General features: G+C 38.2%; 2 protein-coding genes across 2 annotated transcripts in view; both read right to left on the reverse strand.

The window, feature by feature from the left end:
• Positions 1 to 23,219, reverse strand: part of LOC105546992 (cilia- and flagella-associated protein 54-like) — a gene marked incomplete at its 3' end in the record, with an annotated part of 116,459 nt that overhangs the window by 91,490 nt on the left and 1,750 nt on the right. Inside the window, exons 2-6 of the mRNA XM_011990340.1 lie at positions 21,076 to 21,173; positions 20,331 to 20,481; positions 13,002 to 13,078; positions 6,735 to 6,863; positions 6,243 to 6,369 (exon numbers count right to left, since the gene is read on the reverse strand). The remainder of the gene's footprint in view (positions 1 to 6,242; positions 6,370 to 6,734; positions 6,864 to 13,001; positions 13,079 to 20,330; positions 20,482 to 21,075; positions 21,174 to 23,219) is intronic.
• Positions 22,780 to 23,219, reverse strand: part of LOC105546969 (cilia- and flagella-associated protein 54-like) — a 55,532-nt gene continuing 55,092 nt past the window's right edge. Inside the window, exon 12 of the mRNA XM_011990300.1 lies at positions 22,780 to 22,959. Coding sequence (XP_011845690.1) covers positions 22,780 to 22,959 — 180 coding nt within the window. The remainder of the gene's footprint in view (positions 22,960 to 23,219) is intronic.

Consider the following 23,219-nt stretch of genomic DNA (forward strand, 5'->3'; position numbering starts at 1 on the left):
TTTTTTCATTAATAGATAAAAATTCATATAAATCTACTATAATGCAGTTTTATCAAATCCTCTTTTATTTGCCACAGTACACCTCAAGACAGAAGAAATTCCAAATTATAAAAATATTTGATTTTCTATCTCATCTTGAATAAAATCATCCTGAGGCTTGATAGAATCCAACCTACTTCTGTTGACTTTACCTTTTCACAAAGTACAGATGGCAAGTCCTGATGCCAATACCAATAAGCTGTCAAAACTCTGTCCTCAACGCCCCTTCTAGAAAAACTGTTTCATCCCAGGTCCCTTCAAGAACTCTGGGTACCACACGAAGACCTCCACTCTCTTCCAGCTGTGACTGAAGAAATCAGAGCCTCTCTCAAGATTTTGAAGTAAAACATGAATTTGCCAGTTGTTCATACGGGTATACAATTGGGACTGACCATCATGGTGGTTCAGTAAAGACAGGAATGTGGATGAGGGGACAAAAGGATACAGCTATACTAGCCCAGGAAGATGGAAACTGTAGCACTGATTCTTGACTTTCAGGTCTGGTCCTTAAGAGACCTGGTAACCTTTTGGTCCTTGGAGGTATGCCAGGGTAGCTATAGTAACCTTACAGTAAACCCCTTTTACTGAGTTTTAATTATTTGTGCTAATGCACATGAGCCACCATGTGATGGTAATTGATTCATGAAAAGATGTTAACAGACACCATTAAAGAATAGAACACGTCTGCAGTGGCAAAGGGTAAGAAAACATCTGCATGGAGATAGTAATGCAGAGCAGAAAATAGTGCATCATTCTCTCAATACCAACGATATTATAAATGCTAATTAAGCTTTCCTGATTATAATTGTTGGAGATAAGAAGGATGAGACTGCAAAAAAATTCTGAATGCCAGATACAGATGCATCACATTTATGTCATGGTCATCAACAGGCAACCATTATTGAATAAGAATGCTAATGTAGGGAACATTAGTCTGGCAACAGCATACTAAAGAAAAACAAGGTAGGGGAACAAAGTGATCTGCTGTGCTAGGATGGCAATTCAATAAAGCCAAAAAAATAAAATCAAGGAAACCCAGAGATATTGCAAGGAAATAATAACTAATTCCATTTACATTTGAACTTAAGTCTTGCATCAATATCTTTAAGTGGTCTATGATTAAAACTCATTTGGTCTTCAAAGACTTATGGATGACAATTAGAGGAAGAGGTATTTAGTAACTCCATGAGTTAAAAAAAATAAAAATAAAAAAACTCTAATCCTCCACTAAAGGAAATAATACAGTTACTACGTGAGAATCATGGGCTAGTTTCTTAAAACCCGACACAAAAATTCTATTTACATTTTGAAACATATTTCTGAACCAAATATTTTCAGCCCAGAACATGTTCAAGGTTATTATGCTAAGTAATTCATTTATGTATTAGAAAAAACTTTATCAAATTTTCAACTTATACATGATGCCACAGAGATATTTTAATTATTACTTGCTTCCCTCTACACCCAGCAGGTCATAGGAGAAGTAGTTTTTGAAACTATGTTAATGTTTAAAATAAAATGTAAAAAGATGAAGAGTATAAAAAAATAAAAGTATGGGGAAAAAAGGAAATTTTATATAAACAGAATGCAGGCAGGGCATAGTGGCTCACACCTGTAATCCTAGCACTTTGGGAAGCCAAGGCAGACAGATCATTTGAGGTCAGGAGTTCCGAGACCAGCCTGGTCAACATGGCAAAACCCCATCTCTACTTTAAAAAAAATACAAAAATTAGCCAGGTGTGGTGGCACACGCCTGTAGTCCCAGCTACTTGAGAGGCTGAAGCAGGAGAATTACTTGAACCTTGGAGGCAGAGGTCACAGTGAGCTGAAATCACATCACTGCACTCCAGCCTGGGTGACAGAGTGAGACTGTCTCAAAAAAATAAAATAAAATAAAAAATAAAAATAAAAAACACCACAGAATGCAAATGCAAAAAAAGCAGTCACAAGTCCATATCAAATTGAAAAAAAATCTAAAAATCAAATTAATTCAAGTAAATTTGGACATAGTTCTCTGATGTATGATATTTTCTAGAGACAAAATGAACTGCAAATAAATCCTTAATTTACTTAGTAGGTTTTTAATAGCAGTATTGGTTTAATAATTTTGAAAGTACTCTGTTAATTTGCCAGGATAAAACAAATGAGTAATTACATTGATGTTGTTAGGAACCAGAATGCTCAATATGGGAGAAGGAAAATACAAAAATGGAGAAGGTGAGGAGAAACCTTTTAGTGTTAGAATTGGAGATACCAAGAAGAACTTGTGGTCAGGTGCAGTGGCTCACAACTGTAATCCCAGCACTTTGGGAGTCCTAGGCAGGCAGATCACTTGAGGTCAGGAGTTTGAAATCAGCCTGGCCAACATGGTGAAACCCCATCTCCACTAAAAGTACAAAAATTAGCGGGACATGTTGGCATATGCCTGTAGACCCAGCTACTTGGGAAGCTAAGGCAGGAGAATTGCTTGAACCCAGGAGGCCAAGGTTGCAGAGAGCCGAGATCACATCACTGCACTCCAGCCTGGGCAACAGAGTGAGACTCCATCTCAAAAAAAAAAAAAAAAGAACTTGTGATTTAAATATATATACACATATATATACACACACACACACACACACACATATATGTGTATTTCTTAGCTCTAGCTACTAAATATTTCTTAGCTCTAGCTACTAAAGGAGCCATTGACATCCCAATAGCAATGAGCACTCTTAGCTTACAGATCTTGGTTTCTAAATACCATTTCCTACCAAAAGGTACCAAATATCATTGGAAAAATAGCTTATTCCAGATCTGGGGGTAGAGAAAGCAAAAGATAAGTCTAGAATATTTTGTTGTAGACAAAGCAAAAAAAAATCTCAAAGAATAATGGGGACTATATTAGTGTGTTTTCATGCTGCTGATAGAGACATACCTGAGACTGGGTAATTTATACAGGAAAAAGGATTTAATGGACTTACAGTTCCATGTGGCTAGTGAAGCCTCACAATCATGGCAGAAGGCAAAGAGGAGCAAGTCACATCTCACATGGATGGCAGCAGGCAGAGAGAGAACTTGTGGAGGGGAACTCCTCTTTATAAAACCATCAGATCTTGTGAGACTTATTCGCTATCATGAGAACAGCACGGGAAAGACTTGCCCCCATTATTCAATTACCTCCAACCAGGTCCCTCCCACAACATATGGGAATTCAAGATGAGATTCAGGTGGGGACACAGCCAAACCATATCAGGGACATATCAAAGGAACACAGGATCCAGTATGAAGGGCCTCCCTCCCACTGGCAAAATTTACGACTTTAAGCATCACAAAGAACAATGATGGCAAGTGACTTTAAAAGATTAGTAAAAAAGGAATCTGATCCATAGTGTTACTCAAAAAATTAAAAGAGGCAAAGTGGGGACAGCTCTTGTTTACAAAAGAATGTTACCAAATAAATCTAGAAGGAATAATTCAATTAGAAAATCATCACGTACAAACACTGTAACAATTAATTCAGGAAGGTTCACCAACGGAGAGTAAGATCATTGGGTGAAAGTCTGTTGGGGAACAAGATATTCATTCCTACATCACCAACAGCACCAATTAGTTTTTCACTACAAAGGGGAGAGGGACATTTACAATGCAGAGATCTGGCAGATATCAGCTTAATAAAACGATAGCACTTTGCCTCACCAATGATAAAACAAATGGCCAATGTGTGCAATCTAATGTGATACAATGGGATATAAACAGCATCACCTGCATGGTCATGAGGAAACTACTAGGAAAGATCAGATTGTGGAACACGTCTTCAAAAATATCGTTATGAAAGAAAAAAAAGAAGTTGGAGGAGTTATTCTAGATTAAGGAAGAATACAACAACCAAATGCAATAAGTGATTTTTGATTACTTCCTAGATCATCTTAAATAAAACCCATTTTCCCCAAAAAGGATATTTGGGAACAATTATGGCAATCTGAAAATTAGATGCATAATAGAGCATGTTCTCAGACATATGTGAGAGCTAAAAAATAAAGTTTATCTCATGGAGGTAGAGAGTCGAAAGACAGTTACCAGAGGCTGGGAAGGGATTGGGGGTGGGGGGATAATGAGAGATTGCTTAATGAGTACAAACATATTGTTAAATAGAAGAAGAAAGTTCTAGTGTTCAATAGGACAATAGGGTGGCTATAGTTAACAATAATTTATCTTACATTTCAAAATAGCTAGAAGATTTGAGATGTTCTCAACACAAATAACTGATAAATGTTTGAGATGATAAATATTCTAATTACCCTGGGTTGAGTTTTGTACATTGTATGCACATGCTAAATTCTGCATGTATCCCATAAATATGTACAATTACTATATGCCAATTAAAAATGTAAAACTATAAAACATTTAGAAGAAAATGTAAGAAAATCTTCATGATCTGGGGTTAGGTAAGGAGTTCTTAGACAAGACACCAAAATCATATTACATAAAAGTAAACAAATGATCAATTGGATACTGAAAAATAATTGACTGTATAATCAATAATATTTTGTATCAGTGTTACCTTTCTTCAGAGTGATAATGGTATTATGGTTATTTGAGAGAATGCCCTCATCATTAGGTGATAAATACTAAAGTTTTCAGGGCTAAAATATATCATAATGTCTGCGACTTCTCAGCGTATGGATATGTGCATGTATATGTATATATCTCTACACATACATAATATATTGATATCATAGGTATATACATCTATAGATGTATATACATAGATATACAAATATATGTATTTATATGTGCATGTAAAGAGAAAGACAATAAATGTGGCAAAATGTCGTGATCGGTAGATTTAGGTGAAGGTTATGTGGATGGTCACTACACTATTCTTTCAACTTACTGAAGGCTCAAAAATTGTTAAACAAAAAGTTGGAGGGAACAGTTTACCACAGTTAATTTGGTTTTATCCATATGGATATCCAATTATCCAATGAATATGAGGTATTCTATCACTGTGAAATAAACCTGGAATTACATTAGAGCAAGATCCCCTACACTCACCTGATTTTTTTTCCTTCAGGAATGTCTTAGCTATTTATGTCTTCTACCTACATTTTGTAAAAAGATTGTAAAGATCTACCAAAAAAAAAACCTACTGGAATTTTTATTGAAACTGCATTGAGTCTATAGATCTATTTGAAGAAAACTGAAATCAGAATAATCTTTCTGATTATTTGGTCTTCTTATCAATAAACATAATCTACCTTCATTTATATTGTTCTTTAACATTTTTCAGTAAAGTCTTAAAATTTTTTGCATACTTGTAGCTCTTTGGTTAGATTGGATCCCTTGGTACCTTACAGTTTTTATTGATTAAAAAAGTTGTCTTTTTATTATATTTGCTAACTGCTTGTTGCTGTCCTATAGAAATTACATATTATATATTACACGTTATATATTATATATTATTATTTTTGTTCATACTGATAGTTTCTTTTGCATTTTCTAGGTAGACAATCACCATAATCTGGAAATAACAGTTTTGTTTCTTCTTTTCTAATCCTTATATCTTTATTTTTCTTATCTTCTTGCATTGGCTAGAATTCAGTATAAATATTTTTTCATCTTCCTACACTAATCAGCAGTGTGTCTACATTGCCCACTCTTAAATTAACCAGGATTTGAATAAATCTATGTAGCTCTACATACAATATGATTTGAATGCTTTACACATCCCTTCCAGGAACTCATCCCTGACTTTCTTATTTGGTATAGATATTTCTGTGTGCCCGTAATACTTTGAGCCCACCCCTATTACAAAATGTATCAATCTCAACTGATATAGTTGGCTTACTTATCTAGAAGCTCAAAAGTAGAGACTGTCTTATTTGTACCTAGCCTAATATGATGCCTGGATTTTAGTAGGTACTCAATAAATATTTGCTTGGTTGAATTAACAAAACTTAATTTACTATAACACAAACAAACATAATTAATTAAACTTTTTAAGATCTTCTTAAAAACTAACTGATTTAATATGCAAAGTGTAAAGCAATAAGGAAAGATTTAATCATGTTTTTATTGATATTAATTAGGAAAGTAGAAAAAAATGAAATTTATCTGAAAATGTCAGTCGACAAGAACACAGTTTTCAAATTAAATTGATTCTATACTGGAGTCTGACTTAAAATTGATTCAGAATAGTTACTTGCTTTAATGACTACTACCTTGCAATTTGTCCAGAAGCACAACAGCTATTCGATGCTGAGCTTGAATTAGTTCAAGATGCAAATCCATCACGAAACTATTTGAGGCAAGTGGTTTGTAAGTATCTCCATCTATATGGTGGGTACGCTTTGGTCCAACAGAGTTGAAACAAAAAGAAATATGGTTATCAAAACACACAAAAACAGCTGTATACTATTATCACTCAAGTTATCATCATCTTATTTTTAACCATTACATCCTGCTCACTTCTTAGCCCTTTGCAGTTAGCTTAAACACTAATAAATATGCCCTTAGAATTCATCAGTGTCCTCTTCATTAACAAATTCAAAGACTCCTCACTCTCCTAGATCTCTTCTGGGAAGAGGGAAATATATTTCTGGCCTATGAGAGGTAAGCCACTACGAGTCATGCTTTAATTACCTACTTTCAAGGCCAGTCCTCTTCCCAGTTAAGTAAAACTTCAATCTAATTTAAGACTTTTCTATTCTTACCTTGGCATAGCAGTGGTCAATTACTGATGATCCATTTGGCAAAGAGGTTAACATGCAATTCAAATTTATTCCACCGATTGCTTTGTCAAGAAGTTTATAAGCAAAAAGTAACTGTTCCACAGGATTTTTCTAAAATTATTTTATAAACAAAAAAGAAAAATAAAACTTAAGGGAAAATCAAATGCAACATTTCCAATTTTTGACAATAATTCAAAACCATATAACAGAAATTTAAATAGTCTATCTAACATTAACAATCTTATGTTTCTAAGTAAATGTATTTATCTGTGACTACATGTAGAGTGCTATCAATATGGGTGAAAATAATAAATAAATTTCACCATTTTTCCAGATACAAATTAAGCCTTTCACAAACATGTATTAATACATATAACTTCCACTTATGGTTTGCAAAATTCTGATTGTACCAAATACAGGTAAATTTTTAAAACAGAGTTCACATAGTTTGTCACTTTCACATATCTAATTTGAAAAGCATTTTTAAAAACAATTTCAGAATCTCAGACTAGAAATTTAGAGTCCATCAACCCAACAGTCTATATTAGTCTACATAATGATTTTCAAAAACTAAATGCTTTTTAATGTAATCATTCTCACAGAGAGGCAAATATAGAGAATAATATAAAAAGCAACCAGTTTTGCCCAAACTTTCAAATTTTCCATATTTTTCCAGATTTTTTAGGGAAATAAAGCATACAGATATATGCATGTAATTTAAATCCCCTATATAACTGTCCACAGTGCCACTCCTCTGAGAGGTAGCCACTGTCCTTGAATTTGGTTTTACTATTTTTGCATGTTTTTAAACTTTTACTACATGTATATGTATCCTTAACCATATGCAATATCACTTTGCATATTTTTAAATCTTTCTTATAAAATTCTGTAGGCTCCTTTTAAAACTCAACCATATGTTGTTGAAACTTATTCCTGCTGGTATATGTAACTCAATGGGTCAGTCAGGGATTGGTTATGAATGCAAAACTACTCTACATATTTCAAGCAAAAGAAGACTTAATACACAGAATTAGAGGTGTTCATCACCATTGCAAGGCATGGAAGAGTCAAGATCAAGAAAGGTGCCAGTGACAATTTTGCTTCATATGATTCTCAAGAGTTTGCTCAGAAGCCTCTGTGAACCTAAGACTCTAGAAGGTAGCTGACAACAACCTCAAGCACCTATTACACTGAAGCAGGTGAATTCCAAGAGTTTGCTCAGCATGCCTGGTAAACTCATATCATCCATCTGACACTGTGGATTAAGAACTATCTCTTCTCTTCTGCATTACAGATTCATGCAAATGCCCCTCATTGGAAGACTAATTTAAAACTGTACAGAAATGAGACACTGGAAATATAGTTCCAGGTTTCCCCCCTATAATGTGAAGGTAATTATAGAAGGGAATTGCAATGATGCCAAGTTTACTTTAGTACAAGCCTACTCCAGTTTATTCATCCTCATAGCTACAATGAAATGGTATTACTTGGAGGAATATATCACAATTTATCCACTCTTCTGCCAATGGACATTTAGATTACTATTTCTAAGGCCAGGAGCAGTGGCTCACGCCTGTAACCCCAGCACTTGGGGAGGCCAAGGCAGGCGGATCACCTGAAGTCAGGAGTTCAAGACCAGCCTGGTCAACACTCTGAAACCATGTCTCTACCAAAAAATACAAAAATTAGTCGGACATGATGGTGAGGACCTGTAGTGCCAGCTACTTGGGAGACTGAGGCATGCAAATCACTTCAACCCGGGAGGTGGAGGCTGCAGTGAGCCCTGATCATGCCACTGCACTCCAGCCTGGGTGACAGAGTGAGACCCTGTTTCAAAAAACAACAACAAAAAAGATTACTATTACTAAATATGCTGCAATGTATTGTACTTGTCTGTGAATAAGCACAAAGTTGATAATTTCTTTTTTATTTTTTTATTTTTTTGAGATGTAGTTACACTCTTGTTGCCCAGACTGGAGTGCAATGGCATGATCTCAGCTCACTGCAACTTCCACCTCCCAGGTTCAAGCAATTCTCCTGCCTTAGCCTCCCAAGTAGCTGGAATAACAGGCATGCGCCACCACACCCAGCTAATTTTGTATTTTTAGTAGACACGGGGCTTCTCCATATAAGTCAGGCTTGTCTCGAACTCCTGACCTCAGGTGATCCACCCGCGTCAGCCTCCAAAAGTGCTGGGATTACAGGCGTGAGCCACCACGCCCAGCCCAAAGTTGATACTTTCTTTACAGTTCTTACACCTTTTTTCTGCTTTCTTTTTTTACTTATCTGTCTAAGACTTCCAGGACATGCTGAACAGAAGAATGACAGATATCTTTATGTGGTTACACCACTATTAAAGGGCTGCTTTTAATCTTTTACCATAGGTATAGCATTTACTCAAGGTCTTTGGATGACACCCTTTATTAGATACAGAGGTTCTTGTATATTCCTAAGTACTAAGAGTTATTTTTTTAAGGATGGTTGCTTTTAAAGAAGATGGTTGTTGAATATTATCAAATGCTTTTTTTGCGTCTCTTTGTCTAAGTGAAGCAGTCACATGTTTTCCTTTCATCAGCTAATGCAGTGTATTGCACTATATATTTCTAGTGTTAAATCATCCTGGCATTCCTAGAATATAAACAATTTTACACGATACATACATACACACACACACACACACACGCAAACACACACACACACACATTCAAGAATTGCAGGCTCAGGAAGGTTCTTAAGTAACCCAAGTAGTGTAAATTCAAATTAAAAACCTACTTGAGGGCAGGTCCCAAGATTATAAATCATTAGGAGGAGGAATTTTCTCCTATCCACTCCTCTTCTCACTACCCAAGTTGAGGTATCTCCTTATATACATAGGCAGAGGCAGGATTTTTTGGTTTTGGGGAGGGTTTTTTGTCTTGTCTTGTTTTGTTATGCAACAGGGTCTCACTCCAGCCTAGAATAGAGTGCAGTGGCACGATCTTGGCTCACTGCAGCCTTGATTTCCCAGACTCAGGTGATCCTCCCACCTCAGCCTCCCAAGTAGCTGGGACTACAGGCACATGCCATCACACCCAGCTAATTTTTATATTTTTTTTGCAGAGTCATGGTTTCACCATATTGCCCCGGCTGGTCTCAATCTTCTGGGCTCAAGCGATCCACCCACCTTGGCCTCCCCAAAGGGCTAGGATAAAAGGAGTGAGCCACCACCCCCAGGCCAGAGATTTTTTCCTAGTCTACCTTTTCCTAGGATATAATCTTTGTAGGTTCTAACTTTATGTACAAGTCTCCTTTCTAACTCCCATCTTTCATGTGCCCAAGCCTCATCTCTCGTCCCTGGATGGTTGTCAAAAACTAAGCATCTTTGTATAATAACTGTGCCCATCAACCTACTGCAGCATCCACTCATAAACTTACCATGCTAGTTTTCAGTTCCCTTTTCTATTTTGGCCCCTGGGATTTACCTTACTTTCTCATGAGCTCTGCAACATGCTTGAGGATATTTGTTCAAATCAGTTCAAAATCTCTAAGTGTTTTCTCCCAGGAGGATGTTCAAGTCATCTTGCCATTTTGCTAGAAACAGAAGTCTCTAAAGATATCCTTATATATATATATAAGGATATATATATATGTGTATATATATAGAGAGAGAGAGAGACAGAGTCTCACTTCGTTGCCCATGCTGGAGTGCAGTGGTGCAACCTCAGCTCACTGCAACCTCCGCCTCCCAGGTTCAAGTGATTCTTGCACCTCAGCCTCCCAAGTAGCTGGGACTACAGGCAGGCACCACAACGCCTGGCTAATTTTTGTATTTTTAGTAAAGACAGGGTTTTGCCATGTTTGCCAGGCTGGTGTCAAACTTCTGATATTAAGTGATCTGCCCACCTCGGCCTCCCAAAGTGCTGGGATTACAGGTGTGAACCTCCGTGCCCAGCCAGGATATCTTTTGAACATCAAAAAATTTTGAAGACTCCACACACTCACATTCTATCATCATCATCATCACCATCACTACCACCACCATCTTCATCATTATGATCTTCATCATCCTCATTACAGTCAACATTTAACTAAAACATGCTCCAGGTATAGGGCTAAATGTTTTACTAAAAATCTTTTAGTTGACATAGCCCAGTATAAGGTAGATACAAACTAGTTATAATTTTATAACTCATTTGTTGAAGAAAGAAATGCTCTGTGTTCAGCAAAACTTTAAAATAAGTTTTCTTTCATTTAATCACAATAGCGTCTCATACATTTTTAAATAGTAGCATGTATATATGCAAGTTATATAATTTATCCCACCTACAGATTCTGCTGGGTGAACATATGAATTGTGGATTCTCCTTACAATAAACTGTCATTTTTCCCCCCAACTCCATTCCCTTTTCAGTGAGTCAAAAACCCTAAGTTGAGATTCAGTGCTTTACATAAGACATAACAAAAAAACAGCAGCTAGCATGTGCCAGGTACTAGTTTCCATATTACAAATATCTCATTTAAACTATATAACAACTCAGTGGAATAGGTACTATTATAATTTTCCAGATGAGGACACTTATACTCAAAAAGACAAAATAATTCATTCAGAATCACACAAATAGTCAATATCAGAGTCCGAACTCAACCACAGGTTTCCACACCAAATGCTGCGCTCTTCGACCATGCCAAAGAAACTAGGTCTACCATATGCACAGTACAGCTGAGCAGATTGTGTATTGCATAACTTTAGGGGGTACAATTCACACTGTTGTCATCACAGACTTCTCTGTATTTATTTTGACGATTTCCCAGCAGATGGTAATAAATCATCTTTCAGAGAGGGTACATTTTTCTTGTTTAAATAATAATATCAAAAGTTCATAAATGGTCTCTTGTTTCTTTGTTGTGGGAAAATTGCCACCTTAAAAGAAATCCATTTCTTATGGTGGTTTTAATTGCCAGAAAATTTCTCTCTCAAGGCAAAATCTAGCACTCTGTACCTATGAGTAGGATTTCTATATCTGCCCTACTCTGCCTCAGAGAATAAGTGCTAGCCCATAAGCCAGTGATTCTCAAACTCTAATGTCCTTAAAAATCTACCAGAGAGGCTGGGCGCAATGGCTCACACCTGTAATCCCAGCACGTTGGGAGGCTGAAGTGGGCAGATCACGAGGTCAGGAGATCGAGACCATCCTGGCTAACATGGTGAAACCCCATCTCCACTAAAAATACAAAAAATTAGCCAGGTGTGGTGGCACACACCTGTAGTCCCAGCTACTTGGGAGGCTGAGTCAGGAGACTCGCTTGAACCCGGGAGGCAGCGGTTGCAGTGAGCTGAGATCGCACCACTGCACTCCAGCCTGGGCAACAGAGCAAGGCTCTGCCTCCAAAAAAAAAAAAAAAAAAAAATCTACCGGAGGAACTTTTAAGAATCTCACAACATGTCTGGAGTGAGAAATAGGAAGCTGCATACTTAGCAGACACTGTGAGTGATCCCTGGGAAAAACATTGGCAGACAGCTATTATGCCACCTCATATCTCTTATGCAAGTCAGTCTCTGTTCTCAATTTAAGATTTCTCAAATCTAGCTCTCTTCAGAAGACACAAGACAGCATAAAGTACGCAGTTTGCATCCCCTGAAACTTAGCATTAGAAGAGGAACATGCATTTGGAAAGTAAATTCAGAATGACCCCACAGTCCTCCTGTACATTCATGATGGCATTTGATTGGTACCATTTCTTAAGACTTTATCTATTATATCAAGTATGGAAGAGAATAGATAAAATAACACTTTTAAAATTAGCACTTATTCTTATATTTCAGAGGGCTCCCAAATATAAATGTGAGGGGTGGTGGCATGTTATTAAAAGTCAAGAAAAGTCATTTACATCTCTGTATTATATAAATATCTTTTATACAAATATCTTGAAGACATTATTATTGAGGACAGGGGTTACTCCTAGGTAGGGGAAAGGCAAGGTGATCAAGAGAGGTTAGCAGAGAAGGTGAGTTTTATCTATACTAGTAATATTTTGTTTCTTAAGCTAGCATATGAGGAAATAGTAAATTATAATGGGGCTTCATTACAATATTCTTCATAAAAGGTAGAAAAATGTCCCTATAGTTCTCAATATATAAAACCATATAATCCTCAAATTTTAAATATTCAAAATTATTTCTACAATTAACCATTATGCATTTACAAATTTAATATTGTTTGAAAATAAAAATTCATGTTTCACCTAAATTTTCTAAATATGTAGTAATACCTGTAATATTGGAAGAATTCTTGTGGTCCCTTTTGGAGCTCCATGGAATTCATTAGTCCCTTCTCTTAAAGGTACGTCTGGAAAAGAAAGAAAAGATGAAGGCAACGAAGGATGGCAGGGAAGGAAAAAGAGGAGATGAAAAAAAAAGGAAAAGTAAGAAGAGGAAGAGGACAAGGCAAGAGCGAGGAGGAAACAAAAGAAGGAAGGACCAGAGGAATAAAAAGGAGGAAAGAGAAAAATGGAAATATAGCAGTGAATCATAATCATAAAAAACTTTATGCTAAATTAATTACTTTTTAATTACCCATAATCTTAGAAATGATTCACACTAGAATGTGACTAAGCACTAAATTATTTACTCCATGTAATTAAATTTTATTCTTCTATAAGGTAATTTTTTTAAAAACTTGTAACAAACCAAATCAAATATATATCAACAAATCAATATCATCTTTCTCTGTATTCTATAAGGTCCATTTAAAATCTTTCAGAGGCCAGGTGCAGCGGCTTACACCTGTAATCCCAGCACTTTGGGAGGCCGAGGCAAGTAGATCACCTGAGGTCAGGAGTTCAAGACCAGCCTGGCCAACATGATGAAACCCCACCTCTACTAAAAATACAAAAATTAGCCAGGCGTGGTGGCACATGCCTGTAATCCCAGCTACTAGGGGGTGCTGAGGCAGGAGAACTGCTTGAACCCAGAAGGCAGAGGTTGCAGTGAGCCAAGATCAAGCCACTGTCACTCCAGCCTGGGCGACAGAGCAAGACTTCATCTCAAAATATAAATAAATAAATAAATAAATAAGTTTTCAGAAAATAACAGCATAGAAACGTCATCAATTTGGACAAATATCAGAGAAGACTTGTGCTTTATGTTTTATGTGGCAACAAGGTGCTAAGAATAACATTCTTAGAAGTTATAAGAATTTATATATCTAAATGGGGACAACCTCTCATTACATAAATATAGAAATTTTCAAATGTATAAATGGATTATGCTCCAATATTGATTAGCTCTTCAGAAATGAAACATGTTGACAAAGAATCAATAACCTAAATTTTATTTAGCCCATTTATAATGATATAAAACAATAATCTCCCCCACAGTAACTAGTAAATAAAACAATAACATTAAGTAAGAAATAGACTTCTTTTTTTGTTTGTTTGTTTGGTGTTTTTTGAGATGGAGTCCCACTCTGTTGCCCAGGCTAGAGTGCAGTGGTGTGATCTCGGCTCACTGTAACCTCCACCTCCCAGGTTCAGGTGATTCTCCTGCCTCAGTCTCCCGAGCAGCTGGGACTAAAGGCACATGCCACCATGCTTGGCTAATTTTTGTATTTTTAGTAGAAGCAGGGTTTCACCATGTTGGCCATGCTGGTCTTGAACTCCTGACCTCATGTGATCCACCTGGCTCAGCCTACCAAAGTGCTGGGATTATAGGCATGAGCCACTGTGGCCGGCCAGAAATAGACATTTTTAAAAAGTAACCAGTAATGGATGATGTAGAAAAATTCTCTTGGCTGAAGAAAAGCTGGAAACTATATATTTTTTAATCTACAAGCTAAGAAGATGGTGAAAATAAATACATACATACATACATACATACATACATACATACATACATCCATGGCCAGGATCTTAGGAAGGAAGTGTGGAGGAAAAAAACAATTTTTCCCTGTTCTCATGCCACAACAATCAACACAGATTTCTGTGACCAAATGTGGAGTGGGGGGGGTCCCCACATACCAAACATGCAACCAATTCTGCAGTGGACACCAGCTGGGTATTCTCCAACCCTGTTCACTTGCAACACTACCTTGCAGATAGAGTCAGATCACACAGATTGAGGACTCAGTCCCATGAGACTGCTGCTTACCCCTACCCTGCTCCCTGCTTCCAAAGCTGACCATAAGCCCCAGCTGGTTTTACCTGTGCTTCTGACCAACTGGCTACAAACTAAGGTTCCCATGGTCCCCTTCCTGGGTCTGATTAATTTGCAAGAGTGGCTCACAGAACTCAGGGAAACAGTTATGTTTATCATTTTATCATAAAGGTTATTACAAAGGAGACAGATAAAGAGATACATAGCACAAGGCATAAAGGAAGGGGCATGGCACTTCCTTGCCCTCTCAGGACCACCACCCCCCAGGAACCTCCAAGTGCTCAGCTATCCAGAAGTTCTCTACACCATGTCCTCATGGACCTTTTCTGGAGACTTCATTAGATATGCATAAATTGAGGGATGTACAGCTGTGCAGAAATGTGATTGGACAAAAAGGGTATGATCTAATACCCTTTAGAAGCCCATTGCTATGATTTGAATATTTGTCTCCTCCAAACTCATGTTGAAATTTAATCCTCAATGTGGTAGTATTGAGAGATGGATCCCATAAGAGATGACTGGGTCACGAGGACTCTCCTCACATGAATAGGCTAACTCATTCATAGACTAATGGATTAACAGGTTAATGGATTGATGAGTTATCATGGGAGTGGGACTGGTGACTTTATTTTTTTTTTCTGGAAATATATTAAGTTTATTTTTAAAAAAATACCTTACACTCACTCATATTTTACTTACTGGTCCTGTTTTATGTCATTTCAGAGTTTTGTATCTTTTTTTAATTTATTATACTTTAAGTTCTGGGATACATGTGCAGGACGTGCAGGTTACATAGGTATACACGTGCCACGGTGGTTTGCTGCACCCATCAACCCATTATCTATATTAGGTATTTCTCCTAATGCTATCCTTCCCCTAACCCCCCACCCCGACTGGACTGGTGACTTTATAAGAAGAGGAAGAGGTCGGGTGCAGTGGCTCATACCTGTAATCTCAGCACTTTGGGAGGCCGAGGCGGGTGGATCACCTGAGGTCAGGAATTCAAGACCAGCCTGGCCAACATGGTGAAACTCTGTCTCTACTAAAAATACAAAAAAAAATTAGCTGGCGTGGTGGCTCATGCCTGTAATCCCAGCTACTCGGGAGGCTGAGGCGAGAGAATCACTTGAACCCAGGAGGCGGAGGCTGCAGTGAGCCAAGATCGTGCCACCGCACTCCAGCCTAGGTGAAAGAGTGAGACTCTGTCTCAAAGGAAAAAAAAAAAAAAAGAAAAGGAAGAGATTCCTGAGGTAGCTTCCTCAGCCCCCTATCATTGATGCCCTGCACCACCTCAGACACTGCAGAAAGTCTCCATGAGTAAGAAAGCCCTCACCAGATGAAGCCCCTAGACTTTGCATTTCTCAGCCTCCACAACTGTAAGAAATAAGGTCCTTTTCTTTATAAATTACTCAGTTTCGGGTATTCTGTTATAAGCAACAGAAAATGGACTAAGATACCCAGCAAGGCCTGTCTGTTCAGATTCTTCTTGGCCTTGCTGTGCCACATACCTTCCTCCGGGGTATGGGGCAGGACCCCTTCTGAAATGAGTCTTATGTCCTACAGTCAGACAAGGTAGGTCAGAGAATTTCTTTATGATCAACTCCAAGACAGAGAGGCAGGAGAAGATTATATTTTCAGTTTCTATGGCCATCCTTGGAGAGAAAAAGGACCAGGTGAAAGGAGGAAAGTAGAAAGTCAGAGAGAGAAAGAGAGAGATTGTTTTCTGAAGTCTGCTTCTGAGGCCTAATGTGCCCTAACATTATAACAAAAGACTCTCTTTCACTTTTAATGCTCCAAAGCTGATCTGAAACTACTTCAGGAACCAAGGACAAAAAGCCACTCTTGAACAAAAGGTATGCTTGTTGTTTTAGTCACTTAGGAAATGAGAACTATGGGAGTCATGAGCCAGGAACTGTGAACAAAAATAATTATTTTTATATATATAGCATACAAAATACATGTGTTCATTGATGGTTTATGTTATTGGGAAGGTTTCCAGTCCACAGCAGGCTATCAGAGTTAAGTTTTGGAGGAGCCAAAACATGGATTTAGGATGGGTGCCCCTAACCCTCATATTGTTCAAGGGTCAACTGCATAGATATATATATATATCATAGTATCACAGAGTCACATCTGAATCTTGGAAAGGGAGGACAGAAAGTATAGAACACATCAGAGCTACTTTTCCCACTGGGGCTTATGTCAACTCTGGAGAGAGAAGCTGAGAAACTGAGTGATACCTCTGATAGCCTTGAGAGAAAAGCAACAGGGATTGGTATCCAGGGCCCACCAAGGATGAGAAGCAAAAGAAGTTAGGGTGAACTGGAAATAGATCTTCAAGGAGAAAGCATTTCATCTTCAAAATATCTTAATCCCTCAAACTGGAATAATGGGATCCTAGAGTATTAGTGCCTTCATGCATCTAGTTTTAAAAGCAAGCATAAATCTTCCCTAGAAAAACATCATCCAAAGCCTCAATTATTTCTACAAAATATTTAGAAATAATAATGTCCATTACATACTCAAAAATAATCAGACTAGCCAAACAGGTGATGAAGTAAGTTCTTCATTGAAGACTGCAGTGTAATAAATGCAAAAGGAATGAGAGAAGTTAGGAGTCCCTCCTGGCTTCTTACCCCCAGTCTCCTAACAGCCCTCTACCAATGGCAGATAAAATCTGTAGAAATACAACTTCATTGTATTTGTTCTATATGGGCTCCTAGAGGTCCCTCATGGGAATAGGCCCTGCACTCACAACAGCAGCCTTCTCATTAACTTACGGTGCATTACCTGGCGCTTCCTTTCCTCCCCTGTCTCACTTCTCCACTGTGCTTCCCTGGATAAAGTCCCAAATAAACTACTTCACTCAAATCATTATCTCAGAACCTGCTTCTGGGGAACCAACCTAGACCTGAACTCACAGATAAATCTTTATAGCACAGAAAGTGGGATAACTAGGCATGGTGTGCCTCCTGATTCAATGCAAGGGAGTAAATAGCACTACCTATGAAGTACTGTTGCTGAAAAATAAGACAATTGGCAAGAATTCTTCTTAACAAAGTATCACCAGACTCTAAGTAAGCATCCAGATCTAACTACCAGGTGAGAAGCAAGTTAACCAACATCACATGGAGGGAAATAGCCAAATCCAGAATGTGGAAAATCCCACAGGATAATGACTCAGTTTCTTCAAAAGATAAATGTCTCGAAAGGGGAGTAGGAAGGAGAGAAACCATTAGAGATTATAGAGATTTAAGAGACATGTCAAGAAAATACAATGTGTGGGCCTTGTTTGGATTCTGATTGGAACAAACCAACTTTAAAAGATATTTTTGAATACAATCAGGGACATGGGAATTATTCTCCATTTTGTAAGATATAATAACAGCACTGTGGTTTTATGTTAAAAAAAAAATCCTTATCTGTTAGATAAATAGTTGGATACACATACATACATACGGTGGGGTGGTATTTGCTGGAAAAATTACATATCTGTTTTAAAATACTCATAGAGGGGGAAATATTGCAGGGAGAGATGAAATAAGATTGAAAAAGATGTTGATAATTATTGGTGCTGGATGATGCATAATGGTGATTTATTTTTTCTCTCTATATTTAAAGTTCTGCATAACAAAAGTTTTTAAAAGGAAAAAAAAGCATTTCCAGCCAGGACATTTCAGAAATACGACCTGAGGCCAATGAATGTGTTCGATGGCAAGAAACTTTTAACTGATGGTTGTCAAACTTCGATCTATATCAAATTCACCTGGGAAACGAATAAAGACTGAGAAGGTCCAGGCTAGCTGAAGTAGGACAGAGCTTGGGCCTTACGTTTTTAACAACCTTTCAGGTGATATTGATAACAATCAAAATTTGAGAACCATGGCTCTAAAACTCCATCTGAAAAGCCACACTCAACAGCGGAAGACAGGCAGAGCCAGATTAGTGAATCTCCGAGTAAACAATAACTTTATTACGGAGTCCTCCAGATGTCATACATGCTCTATAAGTGGGGTGAAACAGCAAAGTAAATACCCTCTATGGAGCCCTCCACATTAATCCCCACTCCATTAAATACAGTACAGGGCTGCAACCAGAGGCAGAACAAAGAACAAGGAGGTCAGAGCAGAAGGCCATCCTTTGAGAGAAGACATCTCCTGAATGGAGAAGAGAATGAAGGAGAAGAAAAAGGCGTTGAGACAGGAAGAATGGGGGCTGGGGGACTAGGAAATGAAAGCAAAAAGAGAAAGATGATAAGGATAAGAAGAGAGAAAGTAGAGGAGAAACAATAAATGAAGAAAGAATTTTAAGAGAAAGGAATTAGAAGAAAGAAAATAAAAAAGGAGATAGAAAGTAGAATGACACTGATCCATTCAACAAGTACTTACTTGATCTCCTACACTGTGTCAGGTGATGTGGTGAGTGCCAAGAATGAGACAGTGTCCAAAACAGAACCTTCCTTCAAGCATTCACTCTTATGGGAAATGGAAGGGGAGGAAAACAAAGGAAGATAAAAGAGAAGAGAGGTGGCCAGGTGCAGTGGCTCACATCTGCAATCCCAAACCTTTGGGAGGCCAGGGCAGGTGGATCACTTGAGGTCAGAAGTTTGAAAGCAGTGTGGCCAACATAGTGAAACCCTGTCTCTACTAAAAATACAAAAATTAGCCAGGCATGATGGCGGGCACCTGTAATCCCAGCTACTCGGGAGGCTGAGGTGGGAGAATCGCTTGAACCTGGGAGGTGGAGCTTGCAGTGAGCTGAGATTGTGCCACTGCACTCCAGCCTGGGTGACAGAGCAAAACTCCATCTCAAAAAAATAAAAAAGACAGAGAAAGGAAAAAAAGAAAGAAAGAGAGGGGAGTAAAGGGGAGTAGGTAGCAATTAGGAACAGAGAAAAGGAGAGAAAAGGAATATGAGAAGACAAAAAGGGTTTGTGTTTTTTTTTCTGAGACGGAGTTTCACTCTTGTTGCCCAGGCTGGAGTGCAATGGCACGATCTCGGCTCACCGCAACCTCCGCCTCCCAGGTTCAAGCAATTCTCCTGCCTCAGCCTCCCTAGTAGCTGGGATTATAAGCATGTGCCACCACGCCCAGCTAATTTTGTATTTTTAGTAGAGAAGGGGTTTCTCCATGTTGGTCAGGCTGGTCTTGAACTCCTGACCTCAGGTGATCCGCCTGCCTCAGCCTACCAAAGTGCTGGGATTACAGGCGTGAGCCACCGCGCCCGGCAACAAAAAGGGTTTTGTCCCTCATTGAACCAGAGAGCATGAAACCTTCCTAACATCCACTGGATGAAACTATATTATTATCTATCTCTAATTATAAATCCTCAATGAAGCATAACATTAAAGTGCCTAGTTTCCATTAGTAGAAGTTATCCTGTATTTGGTATCATACCTATATACATGGTATTTACATATGTATACAATTTTTCAGCCAACATTTTACCTAGAGATTGTTTAAATTTTCTTCCTGGGCTTCCTAAAGATTCCAATATTTCACTTAACCGTAATGTGACTTCTGCCACTACCACAATGTCAATGTCTTCCATTTTAGAGCAGTGAATTACTTCATTTATCTGCCACAGAAGATAAATCCACTAAAAAGAGAAAATACTCAGCAAAATCAATTAAGAGTATATAAAACTGTACAAATAGTCACATTTTTCAAAACTTATACTTCCTTGAAAAAAAACAATGTTCTAATCATATGGAAATATTACACAGGTACCCCTCTTTATTAATGTCTTAATTATAAATAAAACTCAGTAATCCTTTTAAAATGATATTTAGTAATCAATCTGTTTATATAAATTCATAAAGTAGATTCATTTAAGTTTGGATTCTGCACATCTATAGCCATCATGGGAAATTTATGATCTGTTATTTGTACGTATCAGTGAATAGTATCTGTATCCTCAAAAGTTCTCACTGTCCATTCAAAGCAGCTATTATGATTACTATCAACATCCTCCTTATGAGTGAGGGGGAAGTAGGTGTTTCAGGCTCCACATCAGGTGCCTTAGATTGTCTTTCATGGCCGGGCATGGTGGCTCACGCCTGTAATCCCAGCACTTTGAGAGGCTGAGGCGGGTGGATCACTTGAGGTCAGGAATTCGAGATGAGCCTGGTCTATATGGTGAAACCCCGTCTCTATTAAAAATACAAAAAGTAGCCAGCGTGGTGGTGCACACCTGTAATCCCAGCTACTCTGAAGGCTGAGGCAGGAGAATCGCTTGAACCCGAGAGGTGGAGATTGCAGTGGGTGAGGATCGTGCCTCTGCACTCCAGCCTGGGTGAAACAGCGAGTCTCTGTCTCGAAACAAAAAAAGAGAGAGAGAGAAAGAAATTGTCTTTCATGCCTGTATCCCCAAAGCTTAGCACATAAAACCAACTATCACATTTTGGGACCTGAGATGATAAAATGGTATTTATGTACTCACATTATTACTTAACAGGGTACATGACAAAAATCACACCTATGCATACTAATGTAGCTAATCTTATGCAGCTTCCAAATTACCAAAGCTACGATATTTGTAATTACTAAAATCTTTTCTCCTAAGTTTCCAGGTAATAATATTCAAATGCACACCCTTCTCCCTCCTATAAAGTAGCTCTTTTAAATAGTCTAAATATATTATTGCAGGACGGAGAAAACCTGACACTCTTACTTCTCTGTATTCTCTATTATTAATCTTCTTTTTGAATTTAACCAAGGTTATATGACCTCAGATACACTATATTTATTTTTTATTTTTATTTATTTATTTTTTTGAGATGGAGTTTCACTCTGTTGCCCAGGCTGGAATGCAATGGGGTGATCTCAGCTCACTGCAACTTCCGCCTCCTGGGTTCAAGCAATCCTCCTGCCTCAGCCTCCCGAGTAGCTGGGAATGCAGGCACACACCAACATGTCTGGCTAATTTTTGTATTTTTAGTAGAAACAGGGTTTCACCATGTTGACCAGGCTGGTCTCGAACTCCTGACCTCAGGTGATCCACCTGCCTCGGTCTCCCAAAGTTCTGGGATTACAGGTATGAGCCCCTGTGCCTGGCCCATACTATATTTATTCTTCACTTAAAAGCTTGAGGCCAGGTACAGGGGCTCGCACTTGTAATCCCAGCACTTTGGGAGACCAAAGCAGGTAGATCACGAGGTCAGGAGTTCAAGACCAGCCTGGCCAAGATAGTGAAACCCCATCTCTACTAAAAATACAAAAATTAGCCGGCCATAGTGGTGGATGCCCGTAATCTCAGCTACTCCAGAGGCTGAGGCAGAAGAATTGCTTGAACCCGGGAGGCAGAGGTTGCAGTTAGCCAAAATTGTGCCACTGCACTCCAGCCTGCGTGACAGCGCAAGACTCCATCTAAAAAAAAAAAAAAGAAAAAAAGCCTAAAAAGACCAAGTGTGGTGGTTCATACCTATAATAATCCAAACACTTTAGGAGGCTGAGATGAGCAGATTGCTTGAACCCGGGACTTTGTGACCAGCCTGGGCAACATGGTAAAACCCCATATCCACAAAAAAATAAAACAAAATTGCTGGGCATGGTGGTGTATGCCTGTAGCCCCAGCCACTAGAGAGGCTGAGCTGGGGAGGATCACTTGAGCCCAGGAGGCAGAGGTCACAGTGAGCCGAGATCACGCCACTGTACTACTCCAGCCTCCAGGACAGAGCACGACTCTGCCAAAAAAAAAAAAAAAGACCTGAAACACCTCTTCACACCTCACAACAAACAAAATTAGAACAGGAGTGCAGGGAACACACATTAAAATAAAGGGTCACTCAGCACTAGAAAGAATATCTTCTTTATATATGTATATATGCAAATGAAAGTCATTAACCAGGTGAAAAATAGGAAAAACTTAGATTTGAAATGTGTATGGCAACTTGAATTAGCAATAGCAAAAAATATGTGAAAGGAAATGCAAAAGGAATACTTTGTTTGTACTGATTTTCTGGGTGAATTTTGCATAGTCATTTTTGGATATATTGAGCCGCTGAATTCCTAATTTGCATTTCTGCCATAGGAACATTATCGTGTCCACAACAATTTCTTTATCAGGTTGAACATCCTAAAAACAAAAGTGAGAAGGTAAATGAGTAGGAATAATAAAATATATGTATATAACATTTACTGTGTGCCGAGCAACACTCTAAGAGCTTTACAAATACTAACACATTGAATCTTCATAATGACCCTATGAGAGGAGTCCTAGTGTGATCCTCCCCATTTTACAGAGGAGTAAACTGAAACACAAGGAGATTAAGTGATTTTCCCCAACAAGAAATGACTTAAAGAGTGGCAGATGGGAGGGATTCAAACCTAAGTAGT

The sequence above is a fragment of the Mandrillus leucophaeus genome, unplaced genomic scaffold (genome assembly GCF_000951045.1).
Source record: "Mandrillus leucophaeus isolate KB7577 unplaced genomic scaffold, Mleu.le_1.0 Scaffold377, whole genome shotgun sequence".
Classification (NCBI taxonomy): Eukaryota; Metazoa; Chordata; class Mammalia; order Primates; family Cercopithecidae; genus Mandrillus; species Mandrillus leucophaeus.